The sequence below is a fragment of the Bos indicus x Bos taurus genome, chromosome 22 (assembly GCF_003369695.1).
Source record: "Bos indicus x Bos taurus breed Angus x Brahman F1 hybrid chromosome 22, Bos_hybrid_MaternalHap_v2.0, whole genome shotgun sequence".
Lineage (NCBI taxonomy): Eukaryota > Metazoa > Chordata > Mammalia > Artiodactyla > Bovidae > Bos > Bos indicus x Bos taurus.
In genome coordinates, this window is record NC_040097.1 from 16,789,266 (window position 1) to 16,816,912 (window position 27,647).

Consider the following 27,647-nt stretch of genomic DNA (forward strand, 5'->3'; position numbering starts at 1 on the left):
GGGAGAAGGAAAAGTCTGGCACAGAGGGTCTGGGACAGGACCACACCAGAGAAGACCCTCAAATTCTGCTTTGGTGGCAGAGAAGAAAGAGAAACAGAGAAAAAGAGGTTGGCTAGGAGCCAGGTAATAACTTTGGGGTTCACTTCTGGGCTATCGGCAATTTACAAGTAGCCATTTCCTGTAGTTGGTCCTAGCCAACTGCCTGCAGAACTGAGTCCTCCAGGAGACAGGGACTCCACTGTGATCCCTGAGGCCCTCTGCTACCCAGACCAGGGCTAACCAGATATCTCTACGGGATCATACTTTATCACTGTACATCCCTTAACCTGCCCCAGATGACCACATCCCCAAAGGCAAGGGGGCTGTGTACTGGCTTCTGTGACCATAACTCTGCTTGGGCTCACAGTCAAGCCTCACCTCAGCCCCATTTGGTACTGAGCTATTACTTATTTCCCAGATGTATAAACAGTCGTGGAGAAGGCAATGGCACCCCACTCCAGTACTCTTGCCTGGAAAATCCCATGGACGGAGGAGCCTGGTGGGCTGCAGTCCCTGGGGTCGCTGAGAGTCGGACACGACTGAGCGACTTCACTTTCACTTTTCACTTTCATGCATTGGAGAAGGAAATGGCAACCCACTCCAGTGTTCTTGCCTGGGGAATCCCAGGGACGGCGCAGCCTGGTGGGCTGCCGTCTATGGGGTCGCACAGAGTCGGACACAACTGACGTGACTTAGCAGCAGCAGCAGCAGCAGCAGAAACAGTCGTGATTGGCTCAAGTGACCTGCTTAAGAGTCCCCCCAAAAGTGGCAGACTGAGATCTAAGTCCCGGGTACCTGAAACCAAAGCCCCACTTTAATCACAATGATTAAAAAATCTCATCAAGAATGCACAATTATATAACTGTGTGCAGGATCTTCAAGTACCTCAAACTTCAGGTACATAAACCAAAGGCTGCTGCTGCTAAGTAGCTTCAGTCATGTCCGACTCTGTGCGACCCCATAATCCAAAGGCAGGTCCTGCTTATTTTTGCCTTCTGTCACCAGTCATGCTTCGGCCTTTCTCTGCTGAGTCCTGCCTGGCCTGGCCTTGCCCAGCCTGGTGAGAAACATCCATGCTTTATCTGGGAGCTGCCACCTGTCCCATTCCCTGGAATGTTTTAACCAGCGAGATGAGGAAGAGCAGTCTTCAACCTGAGGACCATTACTTGGTCTCTGCGTCCCCTCCAGCTTCTAAAACTTGGGAAATTCCCCCGACCATGAATTGGCCGTCGGTTAGAGAAACAATCACTGCTTTTGTTCACAGCCAGAGCAGAGTGTGGTAATCCAGCACAGGGACCTTAAAGCAACAAGTTCAGAAAAATGTCTGTATCTCTGTCAGAGCTGACAGATGATCAGGGGAAAATGAGCCTGGTAAATGGGACGTAGGCAGATCTGAGAACCCAGTCAACTGTTACAGGCTATGTACAGTCAACTTTTAAGAATCCTGCCTTAGTTTGATTTTGTGAGGAGCACCGCCCCCTCCACAAGCCCCGTGCCTGCCTTCCACAACAGTCACATGTAAACCCACCCTCTTCTCTTAGGCAAAGAGATGATTTAACACAGCACCTAACAAAGGTGCTGCGCTTTACCTCCTGGGCTGAAGCTCCTATCTTCTACCCATATCCATAGGGCCCACAAGTAGTCCAAAACCTGCTCTTCCACAGAATAAGAGCCACTATTTACCACACGGCTACTGCTGCTGCTAAGTCGCTTCAGTCGTGTCCGGCTCTGTGCGACCCCATAGACGGCAGCCCACCAGGCTCCCCCGTCCCTGGGATTCTCCAGGCAAGAGTACTGGAGTGGGGTGCATTGCCTTCTCCAACCACACGGCTAGAACTTGCCAAGTGTGGCTGTGGGTGCTTTATAAACCCCAGTTCATTTAAGTCTCACAATAACCTAATGTGGCAGGTATCAGTCCCATCTTGCAGATCAAACAACTGAGGCTCAGAACGATTAGGTGGTTTGCCCATAGTCCCATACTGAGAATGAGGTAGAAGCGAGATGGCAGGGATCATGTATACCTTATTCATTACTGCATCTCCAATACATATTTTAGGCTTTCAAATAAATATTGTAAAAAGATTTTATTACCTATAAATGTGAAAGATGGTGTAAAAACCCTCTAGAAAGAGGCCAGGGAGCCAAGCCTAGTGATCTTGCATTATTTTTCCTTAATCTCAAAGACCCCATTTGAATTTTATCTCCTTGCAAAAGGCCTTACACCTTGTTTCTGTCTGTCCTGCCCTTCATTCTATCTCCACTATTCTTGAACCACTTCTGATTTTGTTTCTCAACTGAGAAGACAGGGTAGCGGGTAGGGGAGGAAAATATCTTTATTGAGTCCTTTATTAAGGGCTCACTATGCCCAAGACGTGCATGCACGCTCAGTCATGTCTGATTCTTTGCGACTCCATGGACTGTAGCCCGCCAGGCTCCTCTGTTTATGGGATTCTCCAGGCAAGAATACTGCAGTGGGTTGCCATTTCCTCCTTCAGGGGTTCTTCCCAACCCAGGGATCGAACCCGTCTCCTGCATTGGCAGGTGGATTTTTTACCACTGTGCCACCAGGGACACCCATGCCTGAGACAGTGAAGGTATAATTTACATCTCCTTCCTCATCTACCTGCTTATTGCTTGTAGCCTCTTATTCAACTAAACCTAAATTAAGTGTTTCCTAATTAAAGCCTGCAAAGGGAAGCTGGTCTTTGCTACCTAAAGTTTGCATTTCTAAAACAAAGTAAATAAAACCAGTGGTGAGGTCCCACAGATGTTGGCAACTGTATGAACCCAAAGCAGATATAAAAATGGACTCTTGCTTTCTAATACCATGGTAAAAATTAGGGCTTCTCATGCTGTCCAAAGAGGATTTTCTCACCACTAACAGGAAAGAGGTATTCTGCAGCATCTGCCTAATGAAATCCTTCCAATAGAGTCCTTTTAGATCCGTCTGCTTAACCTCTGAACCAGCTGTACTCTCAATATGTGGACTAAGGAGGGAACCAACTCGCCATAACTTGCTACTCAAGGTTTTTTCTTCTTAGAAATTATGTTGAGAGACAGTACAGCCCATTGGTTAGGAATGAGGATGATTCAATCAGATGTACGAATCCCAATGTTGCTGACTTCTTGTTTGTGCCCTCAGCAAAGCTACCCCATTTCTGGGTGTCAGAATCTCAAAAATGAGGCCCCAAAGTTGACATAAACCAGGGATGTAACTCAGAGCACATGGCACACAGAAGATGAGACATCTCACATCAGAAGAATGAACAGGCACCTTTTTCTTTCTGAATGACAGGAAATTTGTGGCTCCCAAATTTCAGCATCCATCAACTTCTTTTCCAATTTCTTCAAAGAAAGTCCATTGTTCTGAGAGTCATATTTCTCCTTGAGGTAAGTGTCCCTGCCCCGGTTCCCGACACCGATGAGACAACAGGCATCTGACCGACGGAGGGTGGAGTAAACGATCAAGGGCAGCAGGTTCCTTTTCCTGCAAGTATAAGACAGACCAGCCATCCTGGCCTACTCACCCTGGGTAATCTCTCTCCCTCTCAGAATAAGGGCCCACAGAAAATTGTGCTAGGAACCCCAGCTATTCAGGAAACAGAAAACATGACCTAGAATAATGAGCCACCACAATCTTAGAACAAAACATTTTATTTGATGCAGAGATGCTAGGGTACAAAAACAACATTCTGCAGATGTCGCCTGTGGACACTATCACCTATTTACAGTTATGTACAAATCAAATAAGACAGTAACATCTTCAATGTAAAAACACAGCATGCTGCTACAGTCTGCTGGTCAGTGCTCACTATTCCACCAAACCTCACAAAGGAGAAACTTAAAGATGAAACAAAGACAATGGCAATAACCACTGTTCCACAGGCTTTCCCCCCAGACAAACAGGGAGCTTCTGCAGTGAAAAACAAAACAGTGAAAATAAAAGTCATCTACTCTCTAAATGAATACATTTGGTTTTTACAAAAGCTTTTGCTCTCTCCAGACTCACTACATCTTTTTCTTGAGACAGAAAATAACCACTTATTAAAAATAACATGCTTACACATTAGCGTCATCCAACGGTAATTATTTTTTGGCTAATGACAGGAGCGGCCAACTTTGTCTTTGTCACATACAAACAGAAGATAGCTTCTTTGAATCTTCTCCACTGAAATTTTCTTTGATAAAAACATCAGATACACAGTCATAATGGTTTGCTTTTGTCAGGCATCTGCTTGTACAAACCACAGTGCTTGGTCGACCTGGAGCCATGGCTCCAGCCCTTTACAACACGGACATGTTCCTTGCAGAGTCTGTGGTCCTCACTGAATTTTGGAGAGGAGTCGAAGAGCAGGAGGGAAGGCAACTGCCCAAAGGGGCCTCACTCGACCTCTTAGCAAATTAGCCCTTAGCAACTGCTATCTTGTCTGTGGCTAAAGTCTGCACCATTTAATAATACTATGAGTCATGAATTAAAGGTGACATATACAGATATATAAAAATAGAATCCAAAATTGGAAGGGAGGGGTGGTTGCCACTCAGATAGTAAGAGCTGGTCTTGAAGGGTATCTTGAAGCAGCCCAGGAATGACATCAGACACATCAAGAATAAGCACCAAGTGTTTGAACACACAAGGGAAAAAAATAACAAACCCACATATGATAGAGGACTACTGCTGAGAAAAAAAATGTAGTAAGCAACCTTCAAAATGAACACAGGTGATATACCACTTTTTAAAAAGCGTCTTTATACTTCTAAACAGTAAAAGAAGCTGGGTACGTAAGAATTTCTGTTAATCCCCATCCTGAGCTTGGCTTTCACAAGGCACCAATGTGAATAAGGCAGCACATTCTATTTGGGCAACTAAACTGAGTGTGAAGCTGAGAAACAGAAGGGCAGTGAAAATTATTAAGCCCCTGGAAAACAAGAGCTGTGAAGAATGAGTAGGGGTGGGATTATTTATCACCGGAATAAAAATACTAGAGGGATGATTTCACTGTGGTTTTCAAATACATGGAAGGTGAGCAGCTGTTCTTTTTCCACTACACGCTGAACAAAAGAAGGCTGGTTTGAATTTCTATAAGGAAGATGTACAAAGAACTATCTGATCAGCAGGGGAGGTTACAGAAGCTCCTTCGCTGAAAATCCAGAATCACATCCACAGCCAAATGACTGAAATAATTCATGCACAACCCTTTCTGTTTGACACTAGATGGGCACCTGCCAGATAATCCAAACTTTCTCTCACCCCCAAAGCTCTGCTATCAGCATGAAAGCTATTGGCTTACAGTCTGTGATCTCCTTCTGTTTATTTTAACCCTAAACCTGGAAAGGAGGTGATATAGCAAGGATGACCCAACTCCATGAGGACTCCTGACTGGTATCTCCGTATTCTGTCACAAATCTCCAAAACAGATCAATTCACAAGTTATTTAAAACTGAAGACGGAGCAAATGCCTGGCTCTAGTGGATACTCAGGACTCCTTGCCCTGCTCTCCACAATGTCTGCTTTCCTCATTAGGGCTTGGCCTAAGCTCAGCATTAAAAAAGTGATTTAATTCATCTAAAAAAGTGATTAAGCCAAGAGTTAAAACTATAAATAAGGACCTTTAAGGTGTGGAATTTAAATGAAACTATTCCAAGTGTCACATTTTTTAAGTGAGGAGAAATCTGATTTTGAAATTAACAATTGCTTTGCCTTTTTCTTAAAACATATGAAGTATGAAGAAGCAATCAAAAGATCTCAAATGTATTCACAATCATAGCAAATTTCTTTAGGGAAGCAATGGGTAAAAAAAAAAAAAAAAAAAGTAATCTAACTTCTGGCTGCATTTAGCAAGAGTATTTTCTTGTGGCACCAGACATATGTAATTACCATGGATGCCTTTCTTTTCAAATTTTCTAAAGCAGATGTGGCAAACTGATAGCTAGTGGGCCAAATCAGGTCCACCCATGGGTTTCCTGAATTCAATTAAGAATTTTATTGCCCATACTAAAAAAAATAATCAGATTTTTTTCATGTAAAACTCCCAGATTCCCAGTTTCTCTTGAAAAATGGGACAATCAGGAAACACTATATGGTCACAACTGGCTGGAGTGGCTGCTCCCTGTAGTACAGCACAAGGGTGTCTGCTGGCCACAGTCTCCACCAGGCCCCACTGTCTCTCTGAGCCCAAGAAGGGTTTGTCACCATACCTTATTTATCACTACACTTGCTACAGGGGGGCCTCCTGAAGGAACAGCATTTGTTAAATAAGAACAGACTCTTTCCCAACAATATCAACTAGAAAAGGCTCATAATCTTCTCATTGCCATTGTCCACCTCTCTCCAATAAAGACAGGGTAATTCCTCTCTCCTTAAGAGAACCCACTTAGTGTTGAGCTGGTTGCGGACTGCAGAGTTTTCTCTCTTTAGGGAGGAAAGTGTGTCATTTCTTCACCAGGAATTTAAAAAAAAAAAAAAAAAAGCTTTTTTCTTCCTTTGCTTCTTTTAAAGGAAAAGACAACTCAACTCTGAACTTCTGATCTGGGACTATCTCAATTATTATTGTGTCAACCAAAAACTCTTTGTTTCATGACTTTTATGGCCTCTCTCACATTGGGCTCAAAATTCTGTTACCTGGCTAGGTCACTCACTGAAGTCCTGGGACGTGGGCCTGGATGACTTCTGATCATCTGGAGATCAACGTCCCTCACAGGCCCAGGCCTCAGTTCTCCAAAAGACTCCTGCCCCTGTATGACTGGGCTGGGCCCATCCAGGCAGTCCCTACTGCTTGTAGCTCATCTCAGAGAAGAACACACCTTTGCCTGGGCCTTCACCCACCTGGTCATGCTCTAAGAAAAGGAGACTGTGCCAAATGCTAGGTGTCATGTGTGTCAGACGTGTAGTGCATCGGTGAGTCGAGATAAACAACTGGCTCCCTCATTTCAACTACCTGCTCTTCCCAGTTAGCTGAAGGAAGCCAGGACCTACCTCTGGTCTCTGGTACAGAGGATACCACCTATCTGAGCTACAGAGCCTTTTACTCTAGGAATAAAGGCCCTTCATTGAGTTCAATCCCATATTCGAATTCTTGGTTCCCCAGCATCTGAAAGCCTGTGACTTCTGAACCTTTATCTGAATTCTGTCCTATCATTTCCACCATCCAGGACCATTCGTGAGTCAAAAGCACCTCTGCATAAAACGTTTTGCATTAATCTATACAGCAACCATTCCCACTTCCAGCATGAGATGGGGAGGGTTTAAAAAAAAAAAAAAAGTGAAAGTAATAAGACAACACTAGAAAAGCTGGACTTCTCAACTATTCAGAGCTGGGCATTCACACTGTCCTTTTCATTACTTGGTACAAAAGTTTGATTTTGCTGAACATCACAATCTTTAGTATTTCAAAATAAGTACCTAAACCCTAAATTCACACTAAAGCATCACTTGATTTTTGGCCAAGCAGTTTTTCCTTTCCATTTTCACAGTGAGTTTACTTAGCAAGCTCTCTGCCCATGCTCATGGAGCTCAGCTGATGCTTCTTCTCTGGTCTTTCACTCTGTTACTGGGGCCAGTTTCTCAGAGATGCCTTGTTTCACATACAAAGCTGAACATCTATCCTAAGGCAGCTCCTAATGGCACCTCTGGGGCATGCACCATTTCTTGACTTCAGTAAGAAATCACTCTGAAAATGTTTCCAAGTGCATTTTCATACATTAATAAGACTGCCCCATCTCCTTCACAGAATGGATGCCGACAATGGAATGGCAGGACATTCACGGGAGGCCAGAAACTATGTTCATCTTGGATTCCACAGTGACAGCATGGAACATCCCTCCTCCAACAAGATGCTTGGTCTTACAGGGGAGACAGTTCTGCAGCCCACTTGTCTCTCCCTCAGAGCAGCTGCAGGAAACTCGATGCCAGAGAACAGACGAGCATGTTCTTCTCCCAAGAAGCTGCCAGCTGCCTTTACAGAGCAGGCAGTGTGGTATTTGCATCAAAGATACACACAAACCTCTTCTTTCCAGCAAGGGTGCAAGCCTTCGCTTCCCCACCTGCTGGGCGTGAACCTCGAAGGAAAAGTCCTCCCCTCCCCACTTCCCCACACCCCACCTTAGGATGCTTCTCAGTGTCCGCCCCCCCGTCAATATTGGTCCTATTTTGTGAAGGAGTGAAAATCAGGGTCCCTGGTATTGGTGCCAAAATCCAACAGCATTTATGAAAAAGGTAGAAAAAGATATTCACTCCCCCTTAAGGTCATGGAGAGGGAAAAGGAACAACTATTTCCCCTTTGGAAATAAAAATTCTGTACAGAAGTCACTCATAAAAACAGAACATATTACTTCTCCCTTTTAAAGCAAATTCTTTCCTCTTAAGCTCTCAATGCCTATTTTTGGTAGAGTGAAGTATAAGAGAGAAATTTTTAATTGGGTAAGTCAAACAAAAAGAAAATGAAACCTTATTCACAGGCTAGGGTTGTGAGGGAAGTACTTTAAGATTCAAGAATTTAATGATTTCAGGTCCCATGTCTTCTCTAGACAATACTTAAAGAGCACATTCATCTTTGTAACAATACCTTCCTTTTCACCTTCTTAAAAAGAGGTTTGTCATTAGGCAAAACAAGTTCAGCAGATTAACTGGCTACCACCTCCACATACTGCTGTTTTGTCAGTGGATTCTCATCCCTAATTTTCTGTTCAGAGCTTTAGACTAGAGGTCAACCAAAACACAAATTACAACTTTGGTGAATACAGCCCAGTTAGGTATCAGTTTCTTAAAAATAAACATTTAGGCACCAACATCTGAGATTCAACAAGTATAAGCCAGGGAAACTTGGTGGGCAGACCTGGCCCCTGCGTGATGCCTACTCAGATCAAGATGTGGCCCCAGTGCCCTCTGCAAATTGACCAACCCATCTCAGAAAGAATGGTCTAGATGGTCATTGGCCTGGCCCTGAAGCCCCCTCCTTGGCCAGACATGTCCCCCACTAATATATAAGACTCATTTTTATGAAAAATGACTGTATATTCAGTTACCTTCTTGACCTCTGACTCCAGAGCTTTTTTTTTAAACACCCATGGCATTGTAAATGGCACTGTAAATTCCATACCAACAATGGAAAGAGGCATTATCTTTAACTACATGGATTCCATAGAGACTGGCACTTGACTTCTGTGGCTGTAGTGGCATCAAAAGTGCTTTTTCCACAAAGCATTTCAAATCAAAGCAGCCAATAGCTAACTGGCAAAGTTTGCACAGATAAATTAAGTCTGAATGATCAGTGCGGGTATTTTCCTGTTTCTTCCCTACCTCCCAGAATTGGCTCTAGTCCAAAGTCTGACCTAACATGGCAAGCTGTTGTCAGACATTATGGACATGACTTTCACAGTTCCACATGGTTTCAGAGAACTGGAGACTCTGCCAATATATTTGGTAGAGAATAGAGAGGCAAGGAGAGCAAGTACTGGCCAGGATTTCGCTCTGAATATCCTTGTAAGAGACCTCAGCTCCAAGTGGGCCACATACCCAGAGAGATGAGCTGGGGAACCAGAGAGAGGCGGCAGCTAAAGTGGCAATGCTTAGACTCTTCCATTCTGTTACAAAGGGGCGACCGTGTGGAGTTCACCAGTGTAGCTGCAGCAACCAGGTTCTGCTTTGCACGCCCCTGAGGCAAGGAGCTTGGAAGGAAGGGCAGGAGGGTCTTCCTCACCTAAGAAAAGAAGAGAGGGCAGAGTCGCATGTTACTCCTGGGTGCTCAGGCCAGAATGAGGCTGGATCTGGGTTTGCACCATGCACTTTGCACAAGTGAGGTAGGCATCCCCACCGGCTCAAGGCTGGGCATTCTCATCCTGCCACCAGATTCCAGTTCCCTCAGCTGAGGGGCCAGGTATGCATGCATGGACTCCAAAGGGTTATAGGCACAGTAAGAGCAGCTCCAGACAGCATCCTGTGGGGGGCTCCCTGGGGAAGCAGGCCCTTCTACCAGAGCCTGTGTTGAGCTAGAATGGAGAGAATACTATGCCGCATGAACTCCTGGGTCAATACATGTGGCTTTAAAGATATTGGCAAGGTGGGGAGTGGTGAACTCTACAAATCTACAGGTCCACAGACACTCATCCAACACACTTGGGACCCAATGTGTTTCAGTATCTACACGTTTTCAGTTTAGAAAGGCGAGCTAATGCACATACTGTATGTTACATAACATGGTACCAGGCAGCTCACCATAATTTCTTATCAGTATTTCTGTAGCTCACACACCTGAACAGTCCCATTACCTGGGAGGCTACCAATGTAGTTTTGTTACTTCCCATAACGTTCGACTGACAAAACTGCAGCAAAATTAGCAAAAAGCTTCTCCTGGATTCTGGAATCCTAGAGCAAGGCTGTGGCCTGCATCAGGAACCCAACCCACCGAACCACCAGCTTCCCGCTCCCCGCGCCTCACCCAGGCCTGAGGAGGACGACACGCTCTCCGTCAGCGAAGACGTCTCCGTCTGATCTGCGGAGAGCCCTTCCATCAGGGGCAGGGACAGCTCAGACGAGGGCACAGACGAGTCATAGATGCCCGAGTCCCGCGGCATGTCCGAGGGCCCAGCAGCTTTACCCGCATGCAGCAGGGGCCGCAGAACGGCACTGGCGCCTGCAACAACGGGTCCAGCCTCCACGTCTTCGTCAGGCCCGAACTGCGGGCCCTCAGAGTGCGAGTCGGCAGGTGTCCCAGGGCCCGCCGACTCGGCCTTGAGGCTGAATTCATTCTCGGGCCCTGGCTTGCAGAGGACTTCGTTTAAAACCAAGCCCGAGTCAAACTTCTCCAAGACCGGCTCTCGGTAGCGGAGAGGAGGCGGATGCAAAGGAGAGAACTGCTTCTCAAACCAGTCAGGCTCCTCATCGATAAACTGGTGCATGTTGCAAATGGCGACGTACAGAGAGCGGCCCGACTTGCTCCGGAAGTAGTTCCTTCGGCTAACCCGTCCCGGCTGCAGCCCGGGCTCTGGCAGACTGCGGTCCTGGGAGTGCAGGTGGGAGCAGAGCTGGGGCAGATGGTCCATGAGTTTGTACTTGGTGCTCAGGTCCAGGACGCCGGGAACGTCTCCTTCACAGGAATAATCGAAGTAGACGGCGATGAACTTGCTGAGCGCCGTGGATGAGCTCTGTTTGGCCTGGTGGAGCTTCTCGGCGATGGCAGACACTGCCACCAGGAAAAGCTCCCCTTTCCCCGAGCCTCGGCCGCCTCCTTTGTGCTTGTAGTTCTTCTTGTCCACGAAGTATTTCATGCCTTTGGAACACACCACGATGATGAACTGGGACTCGTGGATCTTCTGGATGACCCATTCTCTCTGCCGTTCCCTGCAGAGGCTGAAGTCTTCCCACAAGTCCAGAGCCACCTGGAAAGAGAACAGGTAACCTCACTCACCTGTACAGCTTGGAGAGTCGAGTGACAAGATGGGCAATGTTACAAGAAGGGCTCATCGTCTGCCCCAAATCTCTGCTATGTGCAGGCTCCAGGCCACCCAACTCCAAGAAACAGCTAACATTCCATGGGTGACCGACCGTCAAGCACCAGGCCCTCTGCATCATGTCCTCATTTTCGCATACTGTGGGCTCATTACCATTCCCACCCTACAAGTGAAGACAGAAGTTCAGAGTATCTGACAACCTGCCTAAGTCACACATCACATGTGAGGCCTCCAGTGGACTTAGAGTGTGATGGTGAGCATGGAAAACAGAGGAAATGAGGGAGGCTCTATCTAATGAGTGAGGCCACCTGGATGGGGGTAGATCCTGAAGAGAGAACTGGAAGGTGGTAATAGAATGGTGTGGGTGAGGGATCTCAAAGTAGGCTTGGAAATGGAGTTCATGTCTGGATGCCAGAGTACTGCACACAGCCCACTCATGCTGCCAGCTGACTCAACAACAGATAGTATGAGTGACAAAGAGGGCCTCCCTGGCCACTCTTGCAACCCTGAGGTCAGCCCTGTTGTTTACCAGGTGATTGGTGCATGGAGAGAAGGGTAAGGAGCTGCAGTAACACCGCCATATGGTTCACTCACTCATAGAGACTGCCATCTCTCACCATGACTTCTCAGCAATCAACAGGACCACAGCCCTACCAGGCCTTTAACCCAAGGGGAGGTCTGGGAGGGAGTTGGGAGTGGAGCACTGACAAAGTAAGACCACAGGACATGTGTGGCCCCTCAGAGGGCTTCACTTTCTCAGACCATCTTCATCTGATTCTGCTGCAAAGTCTTTTGGCAATTTCATTTGTAGTTCAGAAATTAATTCCCAATGCCTATGCCCAACTCTGGCAGCCACAGTCTCTTATGGAGGAAAGGGTTCTGAAATGACTTTGACTTCCTTTTTTGCTCTAAGGTATTACCAAAGGGAAGAAAATCCCCAATATCTACCTACTTGCTGAAAATAATCCTGAATTGTCTTCAGTTCAGTTCAATCACTCAGTCGTGTCCGACTCTTTGTGACCCCGTGAATCGCAGCACGCCAGGCCTCCCTGTCCATCACCAACTCCTGGAGTTCACTCAGACTCACGTCCATTGAGTCGGTGATGCCATCCAGCCATCTCATCCTCTGTCGTCCCCTTTTCCTCCTGCCCCCAATCCCTCCCAGTATCAAAGTCTTTTCCAATGAGTCAACTCTTCGCATGAGGTGGCCAAAGTACTGGAGTTTCAGCTTTAGCATCATTCCTTCCAAAGAACACCCAGGACTGATCTCCTTTAGAATGGACTGGTTGATCTCCTTGCAGTCCAAGGGACTCTCAAGAGTCTTCTCCAACACCACAGCTCAAAAGCATCAATTCTTCGGCACTAAGCTTTCTTCACAGTCCAACTCTCACATCCATAGATGACCACTGGAAAAACCATAGCCTTGACTAGACGGACCTTTGTTGGCAAAGTAATGTCTCTGCTTTTCAATATACTATCTAGGTTGGTCATAACTTTCCTTCCAAGGAGTAAGCGTCTTTTCATTTCATGGCTGCAGTCACCATTTGCAGTGATTTTGGAGCCCCCCAAAATAAAGTCTGACACTGTTTTATTTCCCATGAAGTGATGGGACCAGATGCCATGATCTTCGTTTTCTGAATGTTGAGCTTTAAGCCAACTTTTTCACTCTCCACTTTCACTTTCATCAAGAGGCTTTTTAGTTCCTCTTCACTTTCTGCCATAAGGGTGGTATCATCTGCATATCTGAGGTTATGGATATTTCTCCCGGCAATCTTGATTCCAGCTTGTGCTTCTTCCAGCCCAGTGTTTCTCATGATGTACTCTGCATATAAGTTAAATAAGCAGGGTGACAGTATACAGCATTGATGTACTCCTTTTCCTATTTGGAACCAGTCTGTTGTTCCATGTCCAGTTCTAACTGTTGCTTCCTGACCTGCATATAGGTTCTCAAGAGGCAGGTCAGGTGGTCTGGTATTCCCATCTCTTTCAGAATTTTCCACAGTTCGTTGTGATCCACACAGTCAAAGGCTTTGGCATAGTCAATAAAGCAGAAATAGATGTTTTTCTGGAACTCTCTTGCTTTCTCCATGATCCAGCGGATGTTGGCAATTTGGTCTCTGGTTCCTCTGCCTTTTCTAAAACCAGCTTGAATATCTGGAAGTTCACGGTTCACATATTGCTGAAGGCTGGCTTGGAGAATTTTGAGCATTACTTTACTAGCATGTGAGATGAGTGCAATTGTGTGATAGTTTGAGCATTCTTTGGCATTGCCTTTCTTTGGGATTGGAATGAAAACTGACCTTTTCCAGTCCTGTGGCCACTGCTGAGTTTTCCACATTTGCTGGCATATTGAGTGCAGCACTTTCACAGCATCATCTTTCAGGATTTGAAATAGCTCCACTGGAATTCCATCACCTCCACTAGCTTTGTTCGTAGTGATGCTTTCTAAGGCCTACTTGACTTCACATTCCAGGATGTCTGGCTCTAGGTCAGTGATCACACCACCGTGATTATCTGGGTCGTGAAGATCTTTTTTGTACAGTTCTTCTGTGTATTCTTGCCACCTCTTCTTAATATCTTCTGCTTCTGTTAGGTCCATACCATTTCTGTCCTTTATCGAGCCCATCTTTGTATGAAATGTTCCCTTGGGATCTCTAATTTTCTTGAAGAGATCTCTAGTCTTTCCCATTCTGTTGTTTTCCTCTATTTCTTTGCATTGATCGCTGAGGAAGTCTTTCTTATCTCTCCTTGGTATTCTTTGGAAATCTGCATTCAGATGCTTATATCTTTCCTTTTCTCCTTTGCTTTTCACTTCTCTTCTTTTCACAGCTATTTGTAAGGCCTCCCCAGACAGCCATTTTGCTTTTTTGCATTTCTTTTCCATGGGGATGGTCTTGATCCCTGTCTCCTGTACAATGTCACAAACCTCAGTCCATAGTTCATCAGGCACTCTATCTATCAGATCTAGTCCCTTAAATCTATTTCTCACTTCCACTGTATAATCATAAGGGATTTGATTCAGTCATACCTGAATGCTCTAGTGGTTTTCCCTAGAAAATTGTCTTACACTTTCCTTAATTCTCGCTAACATTTTATGTTCTAAAAGCTAACTGACCAACCACTTAAAAAAATGTTCCTGCCTGACCCAGCAGTTCCATTTCCAGGTATCTATCTTTGGAAAATCAACAGAAATAAGGCAAACTGGAACCAGAGATGTTTAACAATTTGAAAAAACTCAATTATGGTGAATCATTAATATGAACCAAGTGTCTACTTAAAACTTCAGTTTACATAGAACTACTAATAGTACAAAAAGTCAATGAGGGAAGAGAAAGAAAAAAATAATTCCAATCCATCCAAAATGCAAAACTGCATGTATGAGTTCATCTATGCCGAAAAAGACTGGGAGGAAATGCAGCAACTCTAACTGTGGTTCCTCTTCTCCAAGTTAAGATTACCATTCATTTTTAAATTTGTCATTCTTTTCTAGTTTCCAAATTTTCTATTACATACACCTGTATTTATGTTACACTAGCCCACCTTTCCCCAGGCTGCTCACTCACAAAGTAAAGCAAATGATGGGTTGTCTGTATTTGAAGACTGTGTGCCACTTGCTGGTCTTTCAGGCTGATCAGCCCACCTCTAGAACCTTCATACATTAGGAAACCCTGCCAGCCTTGTAAATATGCTTTACTGACACTAGGGGGCAGCCTCACCATGTGGAGAAAGTCTAAGAAACTCACTGAGCTCTCCATTTCAAAGCACAAGTAACTTCCAAGGGTGTTATTTGTTATGTGGTGCCTCCACAGTAAGAGAATCTGCCTGTAATGGTAGAAACACAGATTCGTAGGTTCGATCCCTAGGTCAGGAAGATCCCCTGGAGAAGGAAATGACAACACACTCTGGTATTCTTGCCTGGGAAATCCCATGGGCAGAGGAGCCTGGCAGTCTATGGGGTCACAGAGTTAGACACAACTTAGCGAGTAAACAACAACAAAAACCAGAATTATTGTACAGCTCTTGCATCTGTAAGAAACAGAGCGTGTTTTCCGTGAGAGCTTCAAACTTCACTCTAAAATGAATACTATGACATTATAAAAAAGTTACATGTTAATAGCTTAACTCAAAAGAATAGGCAAGAAACCAGAGTAGACCATATGAGCACTTAACATGTTGTTTTCCCTTATTAGCAAAGCTCCCCCAAAGAATTGTCTAAACCCCCTTCTTTACTTACCATTTTCTCTTTGACCCTCCAATGCCATGATGACCTCCTCGCACCACCCTCATTGCACACTGCCATCTCCTCCACCATCCATACACCCAATAAGTCTTTAAAGCTTAAAAAACTTCCTGCCAGGTGGGTGCCACTCAAGGCTTTTGAGCAGCAGTGTGTCGGGGTTAGAACTACGTGTCAGCAAACACTTAGTTTCGATGATGGCTATGACAGGCTCAAAGAAGAGTGCCATGGGTAACCCCGAGGTTGGAAGCTAAGAGTCTATTAGCACACATCCCACCCAGGATAAAAGAAGAGACATTAGACTCCTCACCTCACAGTCACAGAAGTCCTGGAGGAAGTAGGCAAAGCACTGGACGACGTTCATGTGATTCTGGCCATCTTTACTGGAATAGCAGAGGAAGACCTTGGGCCGAGGCCGGAGCCTTTCCCTGGGGAGTGCTGTGGTGTATGTGGAGGACTCCGAACTCTCTTCATCTAAGTGTGAATATATATTTTCTAAAGGGGACAAGAAGATAAGGTTGGTGCCCATGAGCAACACTCTGACTATTCCCTACGACTCGAGATGTAATGCTGTCTTCAAGAAACAACAGTCGCCATGTCACCTGGAATACTCCCAGCTTCCTAACTCTACCAGCCCCTTGGGTCACCTCAGGGAACGGGACAGCTGATTGCTCCAGTGGAGCCAAAAATGGCCAAAATTTGTTCTTCACCAGAAACTGAGCTTGGTTAAGCCAAAAACACTGCAGGGGCCACCCACCCACCCACCCCCACCCTCCACTCTGGTCAGCAGTATCTCGAACCAGCTCTTCCAACTGAGTGAAGCTACCTGACCAATGAAGCTTCAATAAAGAGCTGACGTTCTTTAAAACTTTCATTGAGGTTTGGGGGAGTTTTTCTGTACAACTTACAAAGGTAAAGTGCATAGATCTTAAGAGTACATCTCAGGAAATTTTTATCTAAGTATATACCTCTGTAACCACCGCTCAGACTAAGGATACATTTCCAAGTGTCCCACAAGTTTCTTTCCTGTCATTGGACTTTTATAAGTGATAAAGCCCTACCTCTTCCCTTACTCACACCTTTGGACTTCTTATATGCTCTTGAACTTATCATCCTCAGTTTGAGAAGGGAAGTACACTTGTCCTTTTAGTGGCTCCTGAGGTTAAAAGTCAAGTATTTTAATTCTGGGAACTACAGCAGCCAAGGAACTGACTACAGGAGTTGTGTGGCTTCCTAGTCACCTGCCTGGAGGGACCAAGTGCTCCCATCTCCCTCTGTTGGCCCCAGTCCTGCCAACTTGGATTGGGTGGGGGGCACACCACACAAATACCTTGTTGCTTCTTGCGGCACATCACCGTGAAGAGCGTCGCGAATGCCGATATGACGACCAATGGCACAGTGATGGCCACGGCTCTGATGGGCCCAGCCCACGGGGAATGCACTGGGAAGTTTCAAAGGGAAGGCTTTTAGATGTCAGCAGTTGTAACAGGTTCAAAGAGAAACATTTTTTTCTTTTTAAAAATAAGTCACATAACAGGTTCTAAGACTCCCTGACCACCTTTCTCTAGTAATGATTCAGTAGTTATAAAAGGATTCACTTTAAAAGGCTGTAGAATACAATTTAACAGCTAGAATCTGCTGAGATCACTGAATACCTTTGAGTGAGAATCTGCCTAAGGAAACCTCCCCTCCCACCACTTTGCTTCTGAGGACAATTGACTACTTATTTAATCCCAGTGACACATGTAACACACTGGCTTTGATCTTCCAGGCATCAACATTAGGGTGGAAGGAAAGTCAGATTTGATGGAACATCATGTAAGAGTGAAGAGCTGAAGTATTTTCTTTTCCTAAACCATGAAGTAAGGAAAGTATCAAATACCTTGGTCCACTCTGTAGTCCAGAGGCAACATTTCAAACACACACACAAAATCTCACCTGGTTTTAAGGCATAATGCATCACTTTTCTTGTCGTATTACTGTCATCGACCAGCTGCAAAGCAGAGGATGCTGTGTTATTTTTTTTTTAAGTGATAGCATCTCAACAGATTCCATTCATTTTTCCATCTGTGGTCAGTGGGGCAAGGGGAGGGCAGAGCTGCTGTTGCCTGTGACCATTTTCAAGCTGAGATTAGACAGTAACGGTCAGATACATCTCTGCTTTTCCAAGCAAATGAGTATACAGAGGATAGATAAATAGTAAGGCCCTACTGTATAGCACAGGGAACTACATCCAATATCCTGTGACAAATCATAATGGAAAAGAACATAAAATAGGAAATATATATGTGTGTGCATGTATCACTGAATCACTTTGCTATATAGCAGAAATTAACACAACATTGTAAATCAACTATACTTCAATAAAACTTTTTAAAAAAACAGGAATTCCCTGGTGGTCCAGTGATTAGGACTCAGTGCTTTAACTGGCAAGGCTCTGGGTTCAGTCCCTGGTTGGGGAACTAAGATCCTGCAAGCCACATGGTACAGCAAAAAAAAAAAAAAAAAAATGTTTTTTAATAAAAATAATAGGGCTTTCTTGAGTTGTGTGTACCTCAATTATATAATCCCCAGGAGACACATTTTGAAGAAGGCAGCTGGTTATCTCTGTATTTTGCTCCTGCAAAGAAACAACACTTTAAAACTTTCTTCTCAGATAAAGGTCACCAGGACCCCTCTTTTGTTTTGGAACTGAATGAAGGAGACTTCCCACCAAGTTTCAATTATGTTTTCAGAATATGACAATTAGAAAGCAACTGTGCATATCTGAACTTCACTCTGATAAAAGGCCCAGGAGAACCTGCGACCCCTGTCAGAGACTATGCTTGGCTGGTAGTGCCCAGAGCAGCAGTTTTTTATTTGAAGACAAAGCAGCTAGTTAGAATACCTTTTACTTAATAAACGGGAAAAAATTACCCTCCCCTGTTTGTGCATATTTTATTTGCCATAATTTTGACTTGAGTAGAAGGTCAATGACAGAGGTGAGAGCAGGCAGGAAAATCAAACTCGGCACATGCATCTATAAGGGGGCTGGTTTCTGCCACCAGGACCAAAAGCCTCTCTTGGTACTCTTGTGGGGTCATCGAGCAGCCTCGTGAACTTCCATGAAATACCATCCACTCCCTCTGACTATCTCAAGTTTAAGGACTTGGTTACTGAATTTCAAGTTAACCTTGGCCTCTGTATAAATTATGAGCCACTGACATGCTAGTGACTTGGCTCCCAGATTAGCTGTGAGGCCTTAAGCAGCAGGCCAGGCAACCTCCATGGGCCTCAGGTTCCACATCTCTAAAAGGAGGGTAACAGCAGCTTTGGTTTCATTGAGCTGTAAAGACTCAATGACCACAGAGCTTGCTGACCGGCACACAGTGAGCACCTGATTCAGGTCTGAAATACTTAAGAACTGACAATTACGTCACTGTTTCGGTTCCTTTGGTAAAACTTCACTGGCTACATCAGCACTGGGCCAGATAGGGTAGAGATAATTAGATAATTAGGGAGTGAGGGGTGACTCAGGATGACCCTGAGATGAACTCAGTGATAACATTCTGGAATAGCTACCTACTGCTCACAGACCACAGAGCCTCATGTTCACACTGAACCATCCAAATTCCAGAGGCTCTGGGGTCACTTTAAAACATGCAGTGGTTTCTTTATGCATACCCAGCAGCTTACCTGTTTACAGGTCTTTCGCTTGAAGGGTCCTTCATGCTTAAGCTTGTAATGAAGATAGAAGAAACGGAAGCCAAAGGTGTGGGGCGCATGGTCAAAAGACACCTGCATGTCCGAACCGTGCTGAGTGATGTTGAGGTTCCGAGGCTTCCAGACTAGGGGGAGGAAGGACCACAGTGAGTACCCTGAGGCCACCCTGACTCCACTTGGGATTGGACAAAGACAGCTCAGTCACTCTGTCACTCTGTCATGTCCAACTCTTTGCAACCAAAGGGCCTGTAGTCCGCTAGCCTCCTCTGTCCATGGGATTATCCCAGTAAGAATACTGGCGTGAGTTGGCATTTCCTCCTCAAGGGAATCTTCCCAACCCAGGGATCAAACCCACTTCTCTGACGTTTCCTGCATTGGCAGGCAGATTCTTTACTACTGTGCCACCTGGGAATACCAAGGACAGCTATACTTACAGGGTTTACAAGCCAGGTTGTCCGGCTGCAATAGCAGGTCACACGCTATTAAGAAAGACACATGTTTTTAGTTTTAGGACAGTTTGACATCTTCCTCATCTAACAATTCAATACAATATAAATATTCAGCACTGAACGTTTCTGGAAAGAATGTAAAACATAGCAACTGCATCGATTCAACAATGCTTTTCAGTATAGCCCAGTTGTATCTTGTGAAAATTTGAATTGTATAATATAAAGATATTAATGCAGTTCATTTTATGCCACTTAAGTGGAAACAATATGAAGTCACCTACATTTTAAAAGCTTGTCAGGTATTACATAGTTTCAAGGCCATGCCCAAGGGCAGCAGGACTGTGTTCATGTTTCTGTCCTATGGAGGGGCTCTGTTTTAGCTGTAGGCAGAAATAATGCCAGCCCCTACCCAACTGCAGAGTGATTAGGCATAAGAGAACACTGGAGTGATCCTGGCAACTTTTCTTGAGGTTACTTTAACTTTTGCTGGCTCTCCAACTTAAAATCCTTTTGATGGAGTCTAAAAATGACATCCAGCCATCTACTAGGTAGCAAGCAGTACCAGTGCTGAAAACGAGGAGCTTTGAAATCGGATTTAAATGTGATTAAAGAAAAAAAACAAAACACCATGACAGAGGCCCTATATGCCATGCTGCTAACCCAGGAGGACCCTCTGGAAATTATGCTTACAATGCCAAGAAAATCAAAGGTTGCATTGAGGTCACGGTGCCCTGAAATGGTGATAAATGCACCTTCTGTCCCGCCTCACCCCCAGAGAGACTCTGATTCTGATGAAGAAAATTAAAGTAGGCTAGTTTTGATTTAGGCAAGCTTTCCATAAACACGTTCTTTGAATTCTCTCTGGTTGTTACATGTAAGGCACTGAGAGATACTGTAAAATGCACATGGTCTTTGTCCTATGGAATCTTATTTTCATTAAGACAACGAACATCTCTGCGTAGAAAACCACTACCGTGTTAAAAGAAGAAAACAATCAGGGTAAGAACTCTGCAGAGCAGAGTAAGAACTCTAAAGCAGCGATTTGGGCTGTTGAAAGACACACCACACTGTGTGCAGAACAGGTGGAAAAGGAGAGGCAGACAGAGAGGGGAATCCTGTACAGCCAGTGCTTGGTTGCAGGGTGAGGACTCCAGAGTCGGGCTCCGTGGCATTCAAATCCCAGCCCCCCAGCAGCCCCTTCAACCTCTCTATGTGTGGCTCCACCTCTGCTAAGTGGAGATGGCAAGATTAAATCCTTTGTAGGGCTGTTATGGAGGTCAACTGAATTAATATTTGGGAAGTATGTAGAATGGAGTCTGGCACAGAGATGTTAAATAAATAAACTTCCTAGAATGAGGTGACCTCAGGGACACTACTTGATTTTCTTAACCTAATCTTGAAAAAATGACAGGCAGCCACCCACAGAGGCCACCCTCCTGAGGACAGGTACAGAATGGAATCATTTCATGCTTACCCTTCACCTTAAGATAAACTTATAATTTCTTTTCCTCTTCTTAAGTTAAACAGTTTTACTACATGGCTATATTGCAGCACCTTCAAAAAAGGTCAACTGTCATGTCTGCTCTATAACAAGCCAGGAACGGGTGTTTCTGGTTAGATGAACAGTTGTTTAGTTGCTCGATTGTATCTGACGCTTTTGTGACCCCATGGACTGAAGCCTGCCAGGTTCCTCTGTCTATGGGATTTCTCAGGCAAGAATACTAGTGTGCATTGCCATTTTCTTCTCCAGAGGATCTTCCTGGCCCAGGGGTCAAACACATGTCTCCTGCATTAGCAGGCGGATTCTTGACCACTGAGTCGCCACGGAAGCCTGGGTCAAATCTTAATTTTAAAAATTGCTTTTCTGGATGCTTTTCTCTTCTCCATGCTAGTTTCACACTAGTATTTCATGTACTCTTGAACATATCTCTGTCAAAATGTCTTTAAAAGCAGGAGAAATGTCTCCCCCTGGAAGGTAGGCAGGAAAGACCATACTCACTGCGGGTTCTGAAGAAGAAAGGGTGATAATTGCTTTCGTTTTTAATGGAAGGAAAAGGGACGATCTTTACAAAGTAATCTGTTTCAAATTTCATATTCAGGAAAGGTTGAGATTCCATCCCCTAAAAGGGATCAAAAAACATGTGTGATGTCACGGAGAAATCACCCCCGCCTCTACCTACGTGCAAGAGTTCCAGTCCATCCTGATGGTCCCCCAGACACAGTTCTAGGGTTGGTGGGGGGTGTCCCAGGGCAGGAAGAAGTCAGGTTTCTTTTCCAGACTAAGTTTAGGTTTAGACCCCTAAGTGAAAAGGAACATGGACAACACTGTCTGTTTTTCCGACAGTGAAGCCGAGGCTCCAAGCTGGTGGGGAAGAGCCCACATCCTCTCCTGAGGGCACAAAGCCACCTTCCGGGATGGCTGCTCCACCTCAGCTTGTAACCTGAGAGGTGTGTCTGTCTACCACCGGGATGTGCTGGAGGGTTTCTGGCAGTGTGGAGCAGGCTCGCCCACCTGGGCAGGCGGGCTGGAGTCTGCAGCCCCTCCTCCTGCAGTTTCGCAGGCTCTCAATAGACCATTCAGTCCCCAGAACAATGGCACGTCTTCAGGGGTGTATTCCCCTGCATGCGACTTACAGCTCTTTTGAAGCTACTGTTGAGCTGCTTCGGGTCCTTTAGAATCAGTTGTTGGCACTGTCGTCCCTCTGACTTCAGCTCCTCCAGTATGACCCGAAATCCTTTTAGGAATTCGATGCCTGAGCAAAGCAGAATGCTTTTATTAATATGAAAAGAGGACCTAATTACCTTTTAACACACTTTCCTTCCTCTAAGATCACCGTCCTCTCCCCCTACGCAACAGAGTAAAAGGCATTCTAAGTCAGCCAGGAATATCTGGGTTTACAGAAAGGAAAAAGGCATACCCTGCATTCCTCTCGTACAGGCCAGGTGATTTTCTGTCCCACCATTACTAACGAATAAATCTCTAATCCTGCCAGCCATTTCACGAATGTCCGTTTGCTCTATGACATTAGGTTTCAAATATTTAGACCCAAGTCACAATTGATCATAAAAATCTGCAGTGGAATATATAATTTCTATGTCATTAAACAAGGTGTATTCAGCTGACAATCATTTCCAGTGCTGACTAGGGACTTGCCCCAAACCATGTTTCAAGTACTTTCCGTTTTTGTCCTATATTTGCTGGCATGTTTCACTAAGAAACGTAGAAAATTCCCAGCAAAGTGTGTGTCTGCACCCAAGGGGGTCCTGGGCTGGAGATTAAATAGCTTAGGAGAATGCCTATGTGATTTACAAAGCCGTTCTTGCTCTAATCACGCCTGAAAGGCAGACACCCAAGAGCTGCCCAGTGTGTGCTCTTGATGCTGCCCTCAGAGGCCCCTGGGACGCCCACAGCGCCACTGAAAGGGACTGGCCCAGCCTCCTGCCACCTGAGCTTCCCCCACTGCACGTCCAACTAGCTGCTTTCAAAAGGATTAAGCTCTGACGGCCACGAGAGCCGGTACTAGGGCTTCGTATCCCATGGAGACTGGAGAGGTCCAACTGCAGCTGAAGCAACCCGAAGCAGGCCTCAATTGGCAAGATATCGATTTCGCATTCTTTCGAAACACCAGACAAGGAGACATTTTCAACCCTTCCCCTTTCCAGGGCAAGAGTAATTACACAGGATGCAATTAAGCAGGTGGGAAAATTAACGATGGCAAAGGCCAAGGAAATCTTTTTCTCTTTCGAATAGGTTCTCCAATCCTGTAATTATTTGATGAAGAGCACATATTTATGGTGGGAAGGGCAAAGGAGTTACAATTAGAGCTTCACGACTTAAGAGGTTGGAGCGCAGAAGACACAAGTCCGGACCCTGCCGTGTTGTAGTATTTTGAGTACAAAGCTTCCTGCGGGAGTGAGGGCTGGTGGATCCACAGCCAGAGATTCACACATGCTGACCAGATCCAAGGTTTCTGACCAGCAATATTCAGTAGATCTCACAAGAATTTGTCTTTTGAAATCCTCCCACTCCTCCCCTCCAAATATTTTTGAACAAATCCTTATTATTTATACTAAGATTTAATTCATGCATTGTTGCCAGAACTGTTTAAACAAAAGCCAGGTGATTGATATGACTGTAAGACTGTACCTCTCACAATTACAAATTCATCAGTTGGAGGTGGGAGTGGGTGATTCCAGTTCTTATATTTAAAAAGACTTGCCTGGAAAACCACTATTCCAAGTCTGGGAGTAAATGTAAATCTTATAGTAACTGGTTTATCAAAATATTATAACATCTCATAGTTAGATCATGTTTATAATTTTATAGGGCAGTAAAATAAAGGGACTTATTTACTCCTTGTCATTTAACTGATTGAATCCTTCTCACAACCACAAGCGGAAGGTATTGTCCCCACTTTATAGGTGAGGAAACAGAGGTGTACAGACACTAGATGACTTGCCCAGAGTCACACAGGGATGAAATGGCCCAGGTGGGATCAAACCCAGAGTGCTCTTAACGCATGTGTTTTTCTATCTCCCAGTTCAGTTCAGTTCAGTTCAGTCGCTCAGTCGTGTCTGACTCTCTGCGACCCCATGAATCGCAGCACGCCAGGCCTCCCTGTCCATCACCAACTCCCGGAGTTCACTCAGACTCATGTCCATCGAATCAGTGATGCCATCCAGCCATCTCATCCTCTGTCGTCCCCTTCTCCTCCTGCCCCCAATCCCTCCCAGCATCAGAGTCTTTTCCAGTCAGTCTATCTCCCAAGGAGTCTCCTTAATAGAACCTCATAGAAATTGCTAGAATCTATCCAGCCATCCCCACCCACACACTGTCATGCAGAAAAAGCTCATCTTTCTGCCCTCACGGTTCTGCATGTCAGTTCTCCTCACATCTCTTACTTTCATTCTAAAGAGGGAGCCTGCAATGTGTCAGGCCAACCCTTTAACCATTTTTAGCCTTATGTTGGAATGACCACTTCTCTTTTATCCACAGAGGATGTTTTTCCTTTTAAATGTTAAGATAATGTTATTTTTGGAAAACCTGTTGCATTCAGACCCAGTGGTATTTACACAGAGAAGTGAGTCAGGCCCACAGGTCTGATCCATTCTCCCTGTCTCTGTACTCACCTTTTCTGAATCTGGTTCCTTTGAGATTTACCCCATTTAGATTAAGAAATTTAGACTTTATCTTACTTTTTTTCCTTGGTCAGACTTTTTTTTAAATTCTAAGATTGGGTGGCAATATCCTAGGAAACCTGAGGACCGGGATCTGATGATGATAACAACAGATGATGATAACAACAGACACTGTTTTTAAGAGTTCTCTTTAGAAATGTACTGTGTGTGTGTGTTGTCCTTAATTCTTTTTCTATTTTTTAACAGGTTTATTGAGGCATAATTGGCATACAATTAGTTTCATTTTACAGAGAACATTTTCATATACTTTGACTTATGTGTATACCCATGAAACTGTCATTAAAACCAAGAACTTACCCATCACCTCCCAATTCTTCCTCATGTCTCTTTATACTCCCTCTCACTTCTGTTCCCAGGCAATTAGGAACCTGCTTTTTGCCACTACAGCTTTGTTTGTATTTTATTGAATGTGTCAATGCTCAACGCTTTTTTTTTTTTTGTCTTGCTGATTTCACTCAGAAAAACTATTTTGAAATTCATCCACATTGTTAAGTATATCACGATTTCATTCCTTCATTGCTGGGTGCTGTTCCATTGTGTGAACGCACCACAGCTGGTGTATTAGTTTATGCACTGGACATTCAGGATGTATCTAGTTTTGGACAACTGAAAATAAAGCTGCTGTGAATGTTTGTGTGGATATATGCTTTCCTTTCTCTTGGGTAAATAGTAGTCAAATGGCTGCATCATGTGGTAATACACATGTAACTGTTCAGGAGAATACAAAAAGGTTTCCCAAAGTAGTTATCCCATTGTACATTTCCACTCAATAATCTTTTGTTTTTGCAATTTTTTTTTGATTATGCGTGCTCAGTCACTTCAGTCGTGTCCAACTCTCTGTGACCCCATGGACCATGGCCCGCCAGGCTCCTCTGTCCGTGGGATTCTCCAGGCAAAAAAACTGGAGTGGGTTGCCATTTCCTTCTCCAATGAGAAAGTATGAAGTGAGTGAAGTGAAGTTGCTCAGTCTAGGTTGATTTATAATGTTGTATTAGCTTCTGCTGAATAGCAAAGTGAATCAGTTATACATATATATGTATCCACTCTGTTTCTAACTCTTAAATGAGGAGAAAGTCATATGCCTCAGATGGGGAAGCTGAGGCTCAGATAGGTTTAAATGTTTCTCCTAAAGGTTGTGTGTGTGTGAGTACACACTGTTGTGTCTGACTCTTGGCAACCCCATGGACTGTAGATTGCCAGGCTCTTTTTCACATGGGATCTTTCCAGGCAAGAATACTGGAGTGGGTTGCCATTTCCTTATCCACGGGAATCTTCCTGACCCAGGGACTGAACCTGTGTCTCCTGCATCTCCCACAGTGGCAGATGGATTCTTTACTACAAGTGTACCTGGGTAGCTCATCCTGGGTTCAAACCCAGGCCCATCTGAACAAATGAGCCCTCTCCATGTCCCACACTCAACTACCTCATCCTATCCTGGGCATCATCAATTCATTAAAGAGGACAAGCAGATTCAGCCGTAACCTGAATCTGGCCAGATAATGTAGGTTTGTTGGGGTTTTTTTTTTTCTGTTTGTTTGGCTTTTTTTTCAGTCCATACAATTTAAATATAAATTCAGTTCATTTCCAACATTTAAAAATTGTTGATTCCGTGATTTCTCCTGAAAACTGGGGTTGTCCTGACAACTCACAAAATGTGCCAAGGCTAGGCTGGTGCATCTCGATGTGGCCACAGAAATGCTGGATCCTGAATCCATTACATTCTTGGCTAGGCCACTCATCCCCCCACTCCTGCTGAGACACACAAGCAAAGACCTCAGTGACATTTACCATTCACACACTATTATTTTACAAACCTACATCTCTCTCGATAACAGCCAAGGGAAAAAAAGATGAGCCATGAAGCACAGCATGAAGCAGCAAGAGTTACAATCAAGTAGTGTCTGTGCAGAGGCACACCTAAGCTACACTTGTGTCAAGACCTACTTGGCCCCAGGAGGCCACTGCACTTAGGACCTCTGTATTGGGTACCACCCACCATCGTAGACTCCACTTGGACCACTTACCGAGGGCCCCGGGGGACCAAAGAATGGTGACAGCCACTTGGTCGTGGCAGGCATACTGACTGATGGTGATGTTCTGGGCGTCAGCGATCATGTGCTTCCCCACTGGATTCAAGTAAGTGGTGCAGTCTAGAGGGTTGGGAGAACCAGGACAGTTAGATTTAAACATTTGTTTCTTTCTTTTTCCAAGTTCATCTTCTCAAATTATACAGAGCATGCTCGGAGTTAGCCAAATCTACTCTATTTAAAGATGTGTGCCTCAAAGCCCACAGATGACATCAAAGGTTAGCTGTGTGGAAAACTGTTAAGATGCTGCAGTGGGGTTTATGTATAACACTATCACCCCCTCGCTTTTGAGTTAAAGTGGTTGGAGGATTATGTAAGGTCTGGAGTTTGCTGTATCAGACATTCACTTTTTTACTACTCTGACAGTTTACCTAAATCAGTAATAACTCAGGTTAGTTCAAAATTTTTTCCAATGTTACAGAGTGATCTGAAACCAAACAATGACCCAGTAATCTGGGGTTTATTCTTTTTCAGAAGAAGCCTAGAGGG

General features: G+C 44.7%; 1 protein-coding gene across 2 annotated transcripts in view; it reads right to left on the reverse strand.

Moving 5' to 3' along the window:
• Positions 1–3,677: 3,677 nt before the first annotated feature.
• Positions 3,678–27,647, reverse strand: part of IL17RD (interleukin 17 receptor D) — a 68,532-nt gene continuing 44,562 nt past the window's right edge. For both annotated transcript variants that reach the window (XM_027522461.1, XM_027522462.1), the window contains exons 3-13: positions 27,096–27,221; positions 22,507–22,625; positions 21,872–21,992; positions 19,858–19,902; positions 19,397–19,548; positions 18,276–18,341; positions 17,660–17,714; positions 17,052–17,162; positions 16,032–16,216; positions 10,473–11,412; positions 3,678–9,734 (exon numbers count right to left, since the gene is read on the reverse strand). In XM_027522461.1, the coding sequence (XP_027378262.1) occupies positions 9,622–9,734; positions 10,473–11,412; positions 16,032–16,216; positions 17,052–17,162; positions 17,660–17,714; positions 18,276–18,341; positions 19,397–19,548; positions 19,858–19,902; positions 21,872–21,992; positions 22,507–22,625; positions 27,096–27,221 (2,033 nt within the window). In that variant the 3' untranslated portion in view covers positions 3,678–9,621. The remainder of the gene's footprint in view (positions 9,735–10,472; positions 11,413–16,031; positions 16,217–17,051; positions 17,163–17,659; positions 17,715–18,275; positions 18,342–19,396; positions 19,549–19,857; positions 19,903–21,871; positions 21,993–22,506; positions 22,626–27,095; positions 27,222–27,647) is intronic.